Source organism: Caretta caretta, chromosome 1 (assembly GCF_965140235.1).
Source record: "Caretta caretta isolate rCarCar2 chromosome 1, rCarCar1.hap1, whole genome shotgun sequence".
NCBI lineage: Eukaryota > Metazoa > Chordata > Testudines > Cheloniidae > Caretta > Caretta caretta.
The window spans coordinates 107,968,268-107,985,758 of record NC_134206.1 but is presented as its reverse complement, the minus strand read 5'-3'; the positions used below and the strand labels follow the sequence as shown (position 1 = coordinate 107,985,758).

At 38.4% G+C, this 17,491-nt stretch overlaps 1 protein-coding gene across 13 annotated transcripts in view; it reads right to left on the bottom strand.

The window, feature by feature from the left end:
• The window catches only part of MYO16 (myosin XVI), a 602,174-nt gene that overhangs the window by 133,463 nt on the left and 451,220 nt on the right, over window positions 1-17,491 (bottom strand). For all 13 annotated transcript variants that reach the window (XM_075129773.1, XM_075129766.1, XM_048854910.2 and 10 more), the window contains 2 exons: window positions 5,894-6,046; window positions 5,112-5,312 (listed from right to left, as the gene is read on the bottom strand). In XM_075129773.1, the coding sequence (XP_074985874.1) occupies window positions 5,112-5,312; window positions 5,894-6,046 (354 nt within the window). The remainder of the gene's footprint in view (window positions 1-5,111; window positions 5,313-5,893; window positions 6,047-17,491) is intronic.

Genomic DNA, 17,491 nt, shown 5'->3' with positions numbered 1-17,491 from the left:
CCACATTATGTAAAATTAATTTAACATTTCATGCTGATAAAGCATCTCACCATGATACTCTGCAAGACATTTAAAATGTAGACACTAATCTTAATTTGCAGTTAAAACATTTAAATTCAGTTAATGGTAAAAAAGACATTTATCATTTTGTATAATTTAAATGAACACACTGAGTGCAGATATCAACACACTGGGCCCTCATTGGTACTTTATTTATTACTTTCCTGCCAGAACATAAAGATGTAGTTAAAAGAAGCTATCAAGTCTTTGATGAAACAGATCACTTAAAAGCTTGAACCTATCAATCTCTTTAGTTTTCTTTCTAGAACCTAAACCTTGTTAAGTGAACATTCTTCATGTAGTCTATGATGATTTATTCTAACACGCTGATAGAAATAATAGACCATGAAGAGGAAAATCTATTTAGCAGCAAAAATTGGCTAGGGGTTTTGTGGGGATTCTTTTTATTTTTGCGGGGGGGGGGAAGACCTGTAAATGAACCTCCAAAACCAGGTCTGATATAAAAAAACACAACTAACTTCTCTCTGTGAAAGAGAACATCTTTGTCAAATAACCTTTAGTGGCTCAGGTATAACTTAGAGTAGACTGATTTGATTTTTATGTCTGGGGATTCAGCCTGGGGAAAAAATAAAGAAAATAAAAGCTTCCCTATTGATTAATCCCTCTATCTGGTCTTTTGATTTAAAGGTTCAGTTTCAGAGTCTTCCTGGGCTGTAAAACTGTCTCAGACAAGGCTCCCATTGGTGAAGGTGAGTTGACAGTTGAGAGAGGTATTTTTGACACACGCATACTTGGGAAATTGAACAGACATTGATCTGCACTAAAAGGACATTATGTAAACAGCTTTAAAGAACAAAGAAGCTGGTCTTTTGGTCTGATCAGTTTATTACAATTCTGTAGGTCAAAACTGTGGTAAGGTATGTAATATCAAGAGGTGTATCAAATTTGTTAATGTGTTCATAAATTTAGGCTGCATAAAGCTTGAGCTATAATGACAAATTGTTCAGATAACATGGATAACATGCTGATAGAATCTCTCAAGTATCAGTATATTAAATATCTCTGATGGTTTAAGATGTGGCTGTTAGCACAGTACTAGGATGATATATTTCAGATTTACTTACTGGTACGTTAACACCATTTATAATAAAAGATATTTTGAGCCCTGGCAAATGTTCAGAAATGGAATACTATCCTTTCGCCCTAAAAAAATCACTTCCATCAGCAAGGCTAACAGACTCCCCCTCTCCCCCGCAAATCAAATAAATGAACAAATGTAATTTTATATTGTATTATTATAGGTGGTTGCTTCTGCACTTTTTTCTGCAATATCAGACACGCATCTGTCAATACCCTTGTAGCATCCGGCAATGTTTTCTTCACTGAAATCAGCCCGACAGTCTCACAACAAATACACTGAATGCATAAACCAAGAAAAGAACTCAGAATTTCTGGCACCAGGGCTGCCAAGCCACCTGCCACCTAGGGCCCCCGGTCATAACGATTCCCCGTGAGGGCCAGGTTGAAGTGTTAGCGCCATTTGTTTGTTCTGTACCACGGGATGTGAAGAAGCCATTTCACTCTGACTAAAAAATATGTGGCTACAATAATTTGAGCCACCTGAGGACATCAGGCTGTCTGCCTTCTATTGTTCAACAGACTTGTACCCACTGTAACTTTCTACTAAACACACAATGGTTCTAGACACACTGACTGAATTTAAATGGGTAACCTTAGAGTTGAAAGCGCCATATTCAATTATCAAATGCCTTTATACTGATCATTCATTTTCTACCCTCTGAGCCTAATTCACCTGTCATTTACACGCATGTCAATCATGAGAAACTTCATTGAAGTTAAGGGAGTTACATCAGAGTAAAACTGGTATAAGTGAAATCAGAATCAGGCCCCCTTATTTTACATGTCGGGATCTCCAAAGTCAATGCATCATCCAAGTGTTGCTTTACACTTCATTTACTTCAGACACATTTAATTGAAGACTATAACAAGGGCTATCAAAGCCTGCCAAACTATTCTGATACTTTTTTGTATGAAATTCTTATTTTGGATTTCCAATAAAACCTGATATATTTAAAGGTCTGATTTGCTAGCAATTTACACCATAAAGCACTTAACAAAATATAGTAACAACGGAAGCTGAAGAACAGCATCAGCAAATGTAAAATCCCTAAAAAATTCCTGGGGGAGTGTGGAAGAGAGGGTGTTCTATTTTTTAAATGAACCCATTAGGCTATGTTAGTTTGGAAAAATCTGCATTTTATGTACTTACTTATTAAACAACTATTCTTCTGTTCGTAGAAATGATACCCTATGATAGTGACATAATGATCCCACGAGAAATGAAAAATGCAAATTTATTTTTGAAAAATGCTCAATCACTATTCAAATAGGGAAGCTTTAACATTTCAAAAGGATCTTTCTCTCTTTGCAAGACAAGAGCCTCTTACCCTCAGTCAGGATTCTATCAACAGCTTGTCAAGTCTTGCACACACGGGGCCAGCTGCTTAGCTGGTGTACACCCTAGAGTATCTCCACTGAGTTTAATGGAGCTCTGGGGAGTTACATCAGCAGAGGCAGTGGCCCATTGTTCATACTTTAGATTAAACATCATTAATGGTACCGGGGAAAGGTCAAACCAAAGTCTCTTTAATAAAATGAAATTCTAAGGAGAAAACACAAATGAATGAAAGGTATACCATTTACCACTCAAATCCTAAGTTTTGGAACTAGGTACCTGAGGCTTTGATCTTAATTAATGGTCCTATTGAGTGTTTTGTAAGAGGATTCCACAAGCACGTTCCTCCCTCCCCCTGCCCCCATGTGGTTTTTTCAACGTGCTTATTGTTCTTGTTATGAGTTTAATTTTCATTCCTTAACTGCTTCACTGCTGCTCTTTCATGCCAACTTGTATATTGTTCTGGGGTGCGGCAGCATTCTAGCACTATTCTCACATACCTTTATCGTTACAATAGAACACTGTGTCATGCAATCTACCTAGCTATCATAGTTATATAGCACATATCTCCACACTATCTAAGCCCAATATGTTTGCTACACTGAGCAGTACTGCAGGAGAATGTTGCTCTAACTACCTGGCATGATGAAGAGTTATGTGTTATGCACTCTTGGTGAAAAGCTACATTTCTCTTCGGGGGGTGGGGGGGGGAGATGCACGCACAATATAGTATATACGTTCTAAGAGTTATCTATTCAACATCATTTGTAATTAAGTACAGTAATCTGATATCCCAGTTAACCATGATTGTACAGGTAACCTAACCAATTATAGTGAAATTGAGGTTTTGATCAGTTTTTATCATTGATCAACTTGGCTGTGTACCAAGCTTATCTTTCCTGTCTTCTCCCTGTCCAAAAAGGAAAGAACCTAGGGCATAGTTGTCTGATATAACACAGGGCATATAAAACCTAGGACATAAAGCTTATATATCTACACACACACACACACACACTCACACACACACTCTACATACACGAATGTAGTTTATAAAGACTATCTTTAAACATAGGGCCTGAACCTGCAAGCCGTGAAACTGCTATGGGAGTTCCATGAGCAGATGGGTTTGCAGCATCAATGGCAAGAAAGGGAGAGAGAGAGAAAAGGCCAATCTAATTAGACAGAAGGACAAAATCCTGCAATTCTTATTCTGTGTCCTTACATGATGATTTCATTTGGAGTTTTGACTAGATAATGACTGTATGGTTTAAACCATTGATTCTATACACTACATTCAGAGCACAGAGCATCAGCAGCATATCAGAATGAGCCTGAAGAAGGATTTTTGAAATTTCCTTTGGGCCAAGAAATTCTCATATTGGCCCTGTACATCGCCATCTTGTACTGTGGCATATTAAATACCAAGAGAAAACATAAAGGAGTATAAAACATATTTTCCATATCTGCAAAAAGAGAAGAGTTATTGTCCCACTGTCAGAATAGTGCCTGGACTTTTTTAAAAAAAATCTGATTTTGATTGTTGGGACAGAGGGACAGTGTGCAGACAGAGATGAAGGAAGAGAATTAATGTAAGAAGAGGGAGAAAGAGTACTGGATTTCAAAGCCAGTCAAAATTTTCCAAATTATGATTTTTGGTTGGAAAAAATGTGATTGATGTATTTTTCACAAAAGTTGCCAAAAATTCATCCTGTTTTTTGACCAGCCGGAGTGAAATTTCAAAAAAAGCACAATATTTTGCAAAAAGAAAAGAAGGACTTGTGGCACCTTAGAGACTAACCAATTTATTTGAGCATAAGCTTTCATGAGCTACAGCTCACTTCATCGAATGCATATTTTGGTGAACATTTTCACAAAAAGAATCGTATCTTTTTTTATCTAGACCTGTGCAACACGGTAAGGGTTTTCAAAACTTCTCTTGGGCCAAGAAATTCTCATAGTGGCCCTACCAATCATCACCTTGTACTGTGGCATATTAAAGATCAAGAGAAAATAAAGGAGCAGAGGTATCGTCTTTCTAAGTGGCTCAACCCCTCCTCCGCCCGTGGCCCCGCCCCCACTCCACCCCTTACCCCAACCCTCCACCCCGCCCCACTTCGCCCAGCCCCGTTCCATCCCCTCCTCCAGTGTGCCCCGCCCTCACTCCTCCTCAACCCCACCTCCTGCACACCGCTGAACAGCTGATTGTGGAGGGCAGGAGGTGCTGCGAGGGAAGGGAAAGAGCTGATCGGCGGGGCCACCAGTGGGTGGGAGATGCTGGGGGGAGGGGAGGAGCTGATCAGGGTGCTGCCAGTGGGTGCTGAGCACCCACTATTTTTTTTCCATGGGTACTCCAGCCCTGGAGCACCTACGTAGTCGGCACCTATGTAAAGGAGTACAAACTAAATCATTTATTTGACAGCCTATGAATTTTGAGGTATTAGATGCTTTCTAACAATGTATTGTCAGATAAACTGATTTGTTTGTAATGGACTCAGCTCTTTCTGTTAGCTGTCAGAAGTTGTTAGTTCAGAAGCTTTGAAGAATCTCTTTTGTCCTTACTGCCCTTTCCCTTAGCCTTATATGATTAATTACTCATTTCTCTCGACTCACTTACCCGTCCAGCGTAATGCATAACAGTGAAGGAAGGACTCTGATCCTTTGGTGCAACATTGCCATTTCCATCTTTTGTGGAAGAATATACTGCATTTGTGTCTGAGGTTTCCAGGTACGATTGAAGGCGTTTAGAAAGATTCTGTTCTATTGACCAAATGGATTGGCTTTCTTCATCCAGCATTGCCAAAAAACCTGATGGCTTCTGAAATGAAAAAAGGATGATCTTAGATTTCTCTGTTTTTACTCATAGGCAGAATACTATTCTTCCATTTACAGTAAAATGTCTTGTTTATTAAACAGAATTGTGTATCGCTATAAAAAAAAACTTTTGGTTAAAGTCTGCTAAGCACATCAGATCTACAAAAAATGCAAAGATTCACATTTGATTTACTCTAAAATTGTGATTATCACTAATCTCTTAAGAAAACAGAAAGAGATTATGCTATTTCATAGAAATCATACTCCAGAAATCAATTCCAAGGATAGAAGAAATCTCCATGGTCACAACAGGAGTCAGAGTTCTGTGGTAGTATCTAGGGACTGCTATATAGACCCTACATGTGGGGTCCAGTGGATCAGCATAGGCAGTTAACCTCTGCCAAACACCTTTCCCCCATACTGGTGCACAGGGCAGTTATGAAGGCCTCCTTCTATGAACTCTTTGTCCCTGTCACCTTCTCTAGAGACACCTAAATCAGGAACTGCTAGCCTGGATTTTTATTAGCCTAACACACAGAGCATGTGTATAAATATAAATGGTGTGTAAATGGGTTTGAAAACTACCTGAAAGAAAAAGTCCAAGGCTTTTGTATGGTTACCAGGAGAATATGTTGTTTCCATAGTAACTCCCTCCTGTACACATTCTGCTTCCTCTTGTAGAAAAAGCACTTCATTGATATACTGGTGTATCTTCTCATTGATCATGTTGACACACAGCTATTGTAAAAAGAAGGAAAAATGAGTAATAGAAATTTACAAAATAATTTATCGATACAGGCTTTACTCTGTGTCAAATATCAAACTTGATGAAACGTTGATGTACAGTGTGTGATCTCTTGTTAAACCAGAGATTAGGAAGGCACTGGGGAAATGTACATTGTAACTACTATTAGTACTAAACTGAGAGGAAACAGTTCTCTGTTTATACCGATTATTGTGAATTCTACATGTTTGTCCAAATTTTACCAGTACTCTCTGATATATTGGTGTATATATCAAGTAATTCCGCTTATTAAAGTGGAGTTACACCATATTTACATAAGACACCACAGTGAGGGGAGGTACTGCATCACAGGACTCCAGTGGCCATACTGCATTATGGGAGATGAAGCCTGGCTGGAGAACCCAGCAAATAGAGGAGAATGGGGACATGAGGCAGCCAAACTGTAATTCTGACAGGGCAATGCATCAAAATATATTCATTTCCAGCTGAAAGTGATTGGGTTTTGGCAGAAAATGGAAAACTTAATTTCAAGTATACAGCTTTTTGACAACACACAAAGAAATAAATATTTTCTTCAGAAAGCACACACATTTTGCAAAAAAATTTGTCTAGCTGAGAAGCCAAATTTCAACTGAAAAATAGTTCAGATGTAATTTTTTTGATTGGACATTTTCCAAGACTGTTGGAAGAATAAATATCCGATTACTTCATGGAAGAGTGTTTCTTGAAGTATTTTATTCAAATTAAGTGGAAAATAGTCATAACTATTGTGTAAAACAATGCTAAGAAAACAGACGGTTGGAAGAACTGAATTATGAGGAAAGATTAAAGGCTGAATGCATCCAGTCTCTTTTCAGATTAGACCTTAGTCACATGTTTTTTTTTGGCTAGAAACTGTGTCATCCAGGAATAAAGGATGTAAAAATAGTTCCAATCAATTATGTTTTTTTAAAAAATGACTAAAATATGTAGTTCAGTCTTGAAAGTACATGGTTTACCATTAAGATCAGCAAAAAGACTCCAAATGATGGACATTTCAGAACAGGTTTTGTACTTTAAAACCTCATACAATTGCACTCTGCTTGCAGTCACTTTTCAGTGAAGCTGTGTAGCATGACCAATAAAAAAATCCAAAACAAAAACAAAAATCAATTTTATAATTAATTGAGTGCATATCCAAATACAGAATAATAAAAAGAAAAGTCTTAAATGCAACCATCTATTTTTAGTGATATTTCTCAAAATTAATCAATTTCACAACTTTTTCTCAAACACTTAAAACTGAAACTAGAAGACTGAATTACACAAACAAGCAATACATTTAGGAAAAGATACTTTTTATATAACTTTATATAATATGTTTTATCCTTCATTTTCAGAATTCTAATTCCAATTACAGTATCCTTCTTCTAGAAAAATTTTAACATTACTTTAAGAGACAGCTATAACATTAAAAAAAATCTATCTTTTGTTTAACAGAGTATCTGAATCCTCATCATGAGAAAAATGTGTGCCACTACACATTCATGACCAGACACCATTTAATTTTACACAAGAATATTTTTTTAAAAAAATTAATTTGTTAAAATAACTTGTCACGAGTTCAAGATTATAGAATCAGGCGCGGAAGGGATCTCAACAGGACATCTAGTCCATTCCCCTGCAGTCATAGCAGGACTAAGTATTAACTAGACCATCCCTGACAGGTGTTTGTCTAACCTGCTCTTAAAAAATCTCCAATGATGGAGATTCCACAACCTCCCAATTCGTTCCACTGCTTAACCACCCTGACAGTTAGGAAGTTTTTCCTAATGTCCAATCTAAACCTCCCTTGCTGCAATTTAAGCCCATTGCGTCTTGTTCTATCCTCAGAGGTTAAGAAGAACATTTTTTCTCCTTCCTCCTTGTAACAGCCTTTTATGTCCTTGAAAACTGTTATCATGACCCCCTCAGTCTTCTCTTTTTCAGACTAAACAAACCCAATTTTTTCAGTCTTACCTCAAAGGTCATGTTTTGTAGAGCTTTAAACACTTTTGTTGCTCTTCTCTGGATTTTCTCCAGTTTGGCCACATCGTTCCTGAAATATGGTGCCCCGAAATGGACACAATACTCCCGTTGAGGTCTAATCAGCACGCATTAGAGCAGAATAATTATTTCTTGTGTCCTGCTAATACATCCCAGAATGATGTTCGCATTTTTGCAACAGGGTTACACTATTGACTCATATATAGCTTGTGGTCCACTATGACCCCCAGATCCCTTTCTGCAGTACTCCTTCTTAGGCAGTCATTTTCCATTTTGTATATGTGCTATTCATTATTCCTTTCTAATTGGAATAGTTTTCATTTGTCCTCATTGAATTTAATCCTATTTACTTCAGACCATTTCTGCAGTTTATCCAGATCATTTTGAATTATAATTCTATCCTCCAAAGCACTTGCAACCCCTCCCAGCTTGATATCGTCTGCAAACTTTATAAGTGTACTCTCTATGTGATTATCTAAACCATTGATGAAGATATTGAACAGAACCAGACCCAGAACTGATCCCTGCAGGATCCCACTTGTTCTGCCCTTCCAGCATGACTGTGAACCACTGATAACTACTCTTTGGGAACTGTTTTCCAACAGTTGTGCACACACCTTATAGTAGCTCCATCTAGGTTGCATTCCCCTAGTTTGTTTATGAGAAGGTCATGCGAGATCATGCGAGATCAAAAGCTTTACTAAAGTCAAGATATACCATGTCTACTGCTTCCACCCAGTCCTGCTTGTTCCCCTGTTAAAGAAAGCTATTAGGTTGGCCTGACATGATTTGTTCTCAACAACTCCATGCTGACTGTTACTTATCACCTTATTATATTCTAGATGTTTGAAAATTGATTGCTTTATTATTTGCTCCATTATCTTTCCGAGTACAGAAGTTAAGTTGACTGGAAGTTAATTCCCCAGGTTGTCCTTATTTCCATTTTTATAGATGGGCACTATATTTGCCCTTTTCCAGTCTTCTGGAATCTTTCCCGTCTTCCATGACTTTCCAAAGATAATCACTAATGTCTCATTCTCTGAAATGCTTCTAGTTCCACATGCAGGGCCAGTTAGACAGGCAGAAATGCAGAGTCTGAATGCGTGGCTGAGACGATGGTGAAGGGAAGAGGGGTTTAGATTTATTAGGAACTGGGGAAACTTTTGAGAAAGGGGGAGTCTATTCAGGAAGGATGGGCTCCACCTAAACCAAAATGAAACCAGATTGCTGGTACTTAACATTAAAAAGGTTGTAGAGCTTGTTTTAAACTGGACGACTCTCAAAACTGGGTGACTGGGCAACAAAATGTCTGATGTACAATACTTGAGTCAATCATAAAAACCCAACATGCTATTCTGTGAAGGCTTTCCATATTTCCACAGAACACTGGAGGTTAGAGGAAAACGATACATTGCAATGTTTCAGAGTGGTAGCCGTGTTAGTCTGTGTTAACAAAAAGAACGAGGAGTCCTTGTGGCACCTTAGAGACTAACAAATTTATGTGAGCATAAGCTTTCGTGGGCTAAAGCCCACTTCATCAGATGCATGCCGAGTGAATTTTACTGATCAATACATTGCGGCATATTACAGCGACAGTTCAATTTTCAATGGTAAGACACTGCAAGTAGAAATGTGTCATTCAGATCCTCAGACCTGAACTTATGAGAGTGGATTCTGCTCCAGAAATCAAAAAGGAAAGTAAGTTCAATTGGTTACATATCAAGAAGCAAGCTCTGATTGCTGTAGATGCGTCCAGTTGGTACACACACACTAAGCATAGAGAAAGAGTAAATTCTGACTCCTTAGGTGATTCTAGTAAGCGTTGGAAGCGGAAACATAAGAGAGGGGAGGCGGGGGGCTGCAAGTGAGCTGATGGCACTGGACCTGAGCAAATAATTAACTTGGGGAAAAATCAGTTTGTTTAGAACTGAAACTGAGGGATTTTGACTTTTTCAAAGTTTTTTCCTCATTTTTTATTTGGCCAAAACTAATTGCTGAAATTCCCAAATATTTTCAGTCAGTTCAAAACTGCATTTTTAGGCAAATTTACTATTCTCCAAAAATTTTTTCCCAACTCTAGTTTTCAGCTCCATTATACTGAGAATGGTTTTCCACCATACTCATGCCAGCATAAATTAGAGCAGTACAAAGGGTCCTCTATATTACAGTGTCTAATGACACCTACCAAGGGACCATTAGGCCAGCCAGCAATTTTTGAAGTGAAGGGCACTCTAATCATGCTCCCTACCATCCCAATATGTCTCCTTCAGAGAGTGTAGGGAGAATACTAATTGAAAAGTTTCAGAGTGCAACTTGACAGTTAATGTAATAATTCAAACAGGTAAAATGTAAATAATACACTAAAATTAAATTATACTAAACAAATTCTGCTAACCCCTCCTCTCCTACTGAGTGCCATACCAAACACAACACTAAACAGTAACATTTTTTCTAGTCAAGTACACAGCAATGACAGACCATGTAAGAGCACACATTATACAAACATCTGCATCAAACTTAGAAGGAAATGTAACAGTAATATGAGAAACTAACATCATTAAAATTATCCATACAGTAAATACTACATAAACACCTTTAAGTGCTGTTGATTTGCTTCACTTTTGCCTAAGCCACTTAACATTAACTATGGTGCTTCTTTTCATTAAATCCTTATTCTTTTATTATTTACATGCTTCTATTTGGTTCCATCATGTGCCTCTTCAGTATGAGAGTCCCCATTTCTATACAGGTGGCATCAAGATCTATGTGAGATTCCAGGGCCACATGAATAGTATCATTGAGTTACTCTGTTTTCATCAAATATCCCAGACCAGATGTCTCAAACTTAGGCCATGTCTACACTTACCAGTAGATTGGCACTGCTGCAATCGATGATTTAGCGGATCTAGTGAAGCTCTCCCGTCAACTCCAGTACTCCAGCTCCCCAAGAAGAGTAAGAAAAGTTGATGGGAGAGCATCTTCTGTCGACACAGCACGGTGTAGACACTGCAGTAAGTCGACTTAAGCTACGTCAACTTTGGTTACATTATTCATGTAACTGGAGTAGCATAATTTAGGTCAATTTACCACAATAGTATAAACAAGGCCAACTGAAGTGTATCTTCTCTGAGTCTCCTGGTAGATAACAAGTTCCCACCCTCTATAATCTTTAATAATGATCACTTAAAGTTCAGAACAAATATACTGTTTATTGCTCACACATTTTTACTGAATCAGACTAGCTGTCTACTTCTACTGCTAGGAGATGTTTGTGGCTTAGGTTTGAAGTTGGAAAACTTACAAAAGGGAAGAAGGTTAAGAATGCAACTGCAAGAATTATAGGAAACCAGAATGGAACTCTTTGTTTCTACACTATTAAACCAAAATAAGTATCTTCTATGTCTTTTTCAGTAACTGGTAAAATTTGATGGTACTTGGTAAAGTAAATCCTCAACTCATCACCACATTAAAAATGTATCCTAATTGGAAAGTCTCACAACCATACTTTGGTGGCAATTATAGCTGACTAAATAGCACAACCTATAAGCGTTCCCCAAATCCAAAGGCAAGTGGGAGACAGAAATGGTTCTGGACCTCAACTAAGCACTATAATTTAATTAAAACTTTCCCAATCACTTGTTCTTTATTTTATATAAGATAACATTTGAAAAATATTGCCAAATAACTTGGAGATTGTAAAAAGAAAACTTGATGATTGTCAATCAACTTTAATGCTGTAGATGTAAACCACTTGAAAATCTCTTTCATATTCTCTGGTCATGCAAGAAGATTACCCTCTCTGAAAATGCATATACAGCATGCTGAGTAAAGCTTATGGCTGTTTTATCAACCCATCTATCAAGCTGTGTGGTATCGACCTCAATGAGAAAGCTCCCCTGCCAAGTCTAACTGAGAAAGGTGTGATCTAGCTTGAGTAAAAAAAGTAATCCTGAGATACAAGGCAGAATCTTCTACTTATTCAGCATGGACTGAGAAGTTATTTTGAACTTGAATGCAGACAATCACTCATTACTGCAGAAAATATCTTGGTGATTTCTTCTCTTGTCCTGGCCACTCTAACAAAACAAAACAAAGAAGCTGAGGGCAAAGACTCCTCATAGAGCTATGCTTGGCACTTATGAGACGTCCACATCATTATGTATAGAACTAGCTGCAATATTTTCAACTAAATGTACTTTCGTTGAAATACACAGTTTCATCTGAAATGTTTCATGAATGTATATAAAATTTGACCAAGTTTTTGACAGGAAGGTTTCTGAAGTCCAGGATGGACTCTGTTGTAACTTTGAATATATAAATAGATATAGGAGTGGGGAAAGAGAGAGATTAATCAGATTATTTTTGGTCCTATGTGGAATTAATTTTTTTGTTGTGATCTTCAAAAGTTGTCGGGAAATGGAATTGTCATTCTCCAGCCAGCTCTAACTATATATTTTATGTATTCCATTAATAGAATCAGTTTCTAATAATTTATTTGGAATTCCTGTATTAGTCTTTATTTGTTATGCATTTGTCTTAGTTTTGTATTCATTATTATTGCTTTATACAGCAGTAGTGTCCTATATAATAGTTTGTTCCTTATATTCAAATGAAATAAAATATACCTGCCTTCAGACAACCATATATTACGCATCATTAATACCTTGTTGCAGTAAGTAGGCATATGCTCCCACTGATGCCAATAGCAGAAATCTATTATGATCTCAAAACCAGACTCTATGCCTGGTGGCATAAGAGAAAGATATATTTTTCTGCATTGTAAATCCCATTAGGTTTGTTTATTTGTCACAAAAAATCCTTAAATAAAGGGTTTTTAAATCCTATTGTTACTATGGATGTATAAAATAGAATAAAGAGGTACCTATCCCACCCAGACACATTATAGAAACAAAACAATTAATAGTAGCTTGCACCCTGAGATTCAACAGAAGCGAACCCTCTACAAAACAAAACTTTTCTCTCTTCTGTGCAGATTCAACTCCCATGTTAAACAATATCCTTATAGTCCTTTGGGGAAACATTTATTCTTGCTAGGAAATCATGTTGCTCGTGGTGTCATTTGCCATTTCACAGAAACATAAAATCGTGTGAATGGAGGGGACCTTGAGAAGTCATCTCCTGCAGTTCCCTGCACTCCAGGCAGAATTAAGTATGATCCAGACCATCCCTGGACAGGTGTTTGTCTAACATCCTCTTAAATATCTCCAGTGACAGAAATTCCACAACCTCCCTAGGCAATTTATTCCAGTGCTTAACCACCCTGACAGTTAGGAAGTTTATTTTAATGTCCAACCTAAATCGCCCTTGCTGTAATTTAAGCCCATTGCTTCTTGTCCTATCCTCAGAGATTAAAGAGAACAAATTTTCTCCCTCCTCCTTGTAACAACCTTTTATGTACTTGAAAACTGTTCTCATATGTTCCCCCCTCCCACCCCCCAGTCTTGTCTTCTCCAGACTAAACAAACCCAGTTTTTTCAATCTTCCCTCAGAGGTCATGTTTTCTAGATCTTAAATAATTTTTGTTGCTCTTCTCTGACTTTCTCCAATTTGTCCATATCTTTCCTGAAATGTTGTGCCAGAACGGGACACAATACTCCAGTTGAGGCCTAATCAGCGTGGAGTAAAGCAGAAGAATTACTTCTTGTGTCTTGCTTACAACACACCTGCTAATACATCCCAGAATGATGCTTGCTTTTTTTGCAACAGTGTTACACTGTTGACACATATTTAGCTTGTGATCTACTATTATCCCCAGATCTCTTTCCACAGTACTCCTTCCTAGGCAGTCATTTCCCATTTTGTATGTGTGCAACTAATTGTTCCTTCCCAAGTGGAGTACTTTGCATTTGTCCATATTGAATTTCACCCTATTTACTTCAGACCATTTCTCCAGTTTGTCCAGATCATTTTGAATTTTAATCCTACCCTCCATAGCACCTGCAACCCCTCCCAGCTTGGTATCATCCACAGACTTTATAAGTGTACTCACTATACCATTATTTACATCATTTATGAAGATATTGAACAGAACCAGACCCAGAATGGATCCTGGCGGGACTCCACTGGATATGCCCTTCCACCTTGACTGTGAGTCACTAATAATCATTCTCTGGGAATATTTTCCAACCAGTTATGCACCCACCTTATAGTAGCTCCCTTTGGGTTATATTTTCCTAGTTTGTTTATGAGAAGATCATGTAAGACAGTATCAAAAACCTTACCAAAGTCAAGATATACCACATTTACCGCTTCCCCCCTATACACAAGGCTGTCAACGAAAGTTATTAGGTAGGTTTGGCATGTTTTGTTCTTGACAAATCTATGCTGACTGTTTCTAGCACCTTATTATCTTCTAGGTGTTTGCAAATTGATAGTTTAATTATTTGGTCCATTATCTTTCTGTGTACTGAAGGTAAGCTCACTGGTCTGTAATTCCCTGGGTTTTCATTTCCCTTTTTATAGATTGGCACTATATCTGCCTTCTGCCACTCTTAAGGAATCTCTCCCATCTTCCAAGATTTTTCGAAAATTATCACTAATTGCTCTGATATCTCCTCAGTCAGCTCCTTTAGTATTCTAGAAGGTATTTCACAAGGCCCTGGTGACTTGAAAACAACTAATTTGTCTACGTAATTTTTAACTTGTTCTTTCCCCTCTGATCCTACCTAATTTTCACTGGCACACACTATGTTAGATGTCCAATTGCTATGAAACTTTTTGGTGAAAACTGAAACAAAAAAGTCATTTGCCACGTCTGCCACTTCCACATTTTCTATTATTGCCTTTCTCCCTTCATTGAGTAACAGGCCTACCCTATTTGTGGTCTTGCTCAGGTTTCTAATGTATTGTAGAATGTTTTCTTGTTACCCTTTATGTTTCTAGCTAGTTTAATCTCGTTTCATAACTTGGCTTTTCTAATTTTGTCCCTACATATTTGTGTTATTTGTTTACATTCATCCTTTGTAATTTGATCTAGTTTCCACTTTTTGTAGGATTTTTTTTTTTTTTTTTGAGTTTCAGATCACTGAAGATCTCCTGGTTAGCCAGGTTGGTCTCTTGCCATAATTCCTACTTTTCCTACAAAGTGGGATAGTTTGCTCTTGTGCCCTTAAAAATATCTCTTTGAAAAACTGCCAATTCTCTTGAACTGTTTTCCCCCTTAGAGTTGCTTCCCAAAGGGATCTTATCTACCAACTCCCTGAGTTTGCTAAAGTCTGCCTTCTTGACATCCATTTTCTTTATTGTGCTGTTTTACCTCCTACCATTCTTTAGAATCATGGACTTTATCATTTCATGATCACTGTAACCCAAGCTGCTTTCCAGTTTCAAAATTTTAACCAGTTCTTTGTGCCAGAAATATAGTGTAAAGGAAACCAAATATTGTGTTAAGCTTCTAATATAAATATCAGTGACCTGCAGAGTGCTCCAGCAAGGAGCAGAATATTTCTCTATGTTATTTTGAAGAGAAATGAATTACAATTTTGTTGGCCATTTCCTTTCTATGGTATTCCATCCATCACAAACACAATCTAGTTGGTAAACCGAAGTTTCAGATAACTTATTTTATTTCCAGATATGATGTGCCCGACATAAAAAAAAGACATATTTTAATGTTGGGTACCTAGTATACACTTTGATATGTCCACCTTTCAAAATAATTGGTTTCTTGGGAGGTTAGACATGTCCTAATAGTAATTAAGCAACAGATCAAAGCGATTGGGTCGGCAGCAGAGAGAAATGGCCAGGGCAGTAGAGAGATGGTGTAGAAAGAGGTGAGATAATCAGATCCAAGTACAAGGTAAAGAATAAGACATTAAAACCTTATTGTGAACGTAGGGTGGTAGATCTTGACTTAAATGACAAATATTATTTTTACCCTGTTAAAGACCAAAATGGAGCTCTAAGCCACTTGTTACATTTGGAGTGAGGGAAGTGAAATACTTGCAGCTGCTCCTTGAGGCATTGTGCTCATGGCCACTGTATTGTCTCTTATCTCCCACAGCAGCAACAGCATTGTAACCATTGTGCACCCTGTCCCATTCTGCTGCCCCAGGGCTTGCCTAGCTCTGCTGGTTGATGCAGAAGCTAGCAGGATGATGGCTACACCACTGCTTACCTGTGCATATGGTCTCTGAAAAAAAATGTGGGAATTCTTGCAGAGCTGAGCAGATAACACTATGTCACTTGTTCACACGACCTCTAAAGAATTACACGTGGATCTGCCATACACTCTGTAGTAAAGCCAATGGATAATTGGTAAAATATAACTGATGTTCTCTGTTGAGTCATGTAACATCTTCTCTTTTTACATCTATCTACCGACATAATATACAATGAATTTACACTCTTAGATTTCCAGAAACTAGCTGAGGCAATTGGACATGTAATCTAAAATAGGTTTAACAACTGTATTGACTAAGATAGGTCACATGGTTGAATCCTAAAACACTAAAGTCTCAGCGAGCTGTAACTGAAGAGGAAACACACTGAGAAATGTAATTTTTTCCCCCACTTATTGGTGCATTTATGGTGAAATTCCTTTGAAATTCCGATTAGCCTGTGCAAGACCTTCTATGCCACTTAAATTCCATGTTGTAACTATGAAGGGGGAACCTGAATGGAGCAGCCATGAAGGTAGACCTATGCATTTCCTGCATGCCTGAAGATGGCTCTGAACCAACCCCAAACACACAGGCTGATGAAAAGTGCAGCACGATCCAGAGAGGAGTCACAGGACCCATGTTTGTCCTGTGACCCTAATGCTCCACCCAAGTGGTGGTGCAGCACAGTCCAGGGGATAGAGCATGGGACTGAGAGTCAAGACATCTGGATCCTGTGCCTTGTTCTGTCACCTGTTGTATAACCTTGGGCATGTTCTTTAACCTCTCTGTGCCTCTACTTTCCCATCAGTGACATGAAAGTTATGATACATACCCTCCTTTGTAAAGCATTTGGAAGTCTGGGGATGAAAAGTGCTATTCAACACTAAACACCATTGTTATTCCAGTCTATTGCCTGGATTAGTGGTGCAGGAGAAAGGAAGGGCTGTGGTACAATACATTTGTCCTAATCTCAGATTGTGGATGATGATTTCTCCCTTCCCAACCTCTGTATAAAGCCCTGGTACTCAGGGGCGGCGAGTTATATGGGCCCGTGGTGCCCGGGCTCCAGGAATATTCAGGGCCCGGGGGACGGGCTCCACCAATTTTGGGGGCCGGATCTCTCCCCTGGCCCCACCTGCCACCCCTGCGTGACTTCCCCAGAGCGTCTCCTGACCCCACCTGCCGCCCCCAGGTGATTTAAAAGGGCCCAGGCTGGGGACCCCTAGCTGCTGCTGCCGCTAGCACCAGTGCAGCGGGACTAAGGCAGCTTCCTGCCCGGCCATCCCATGC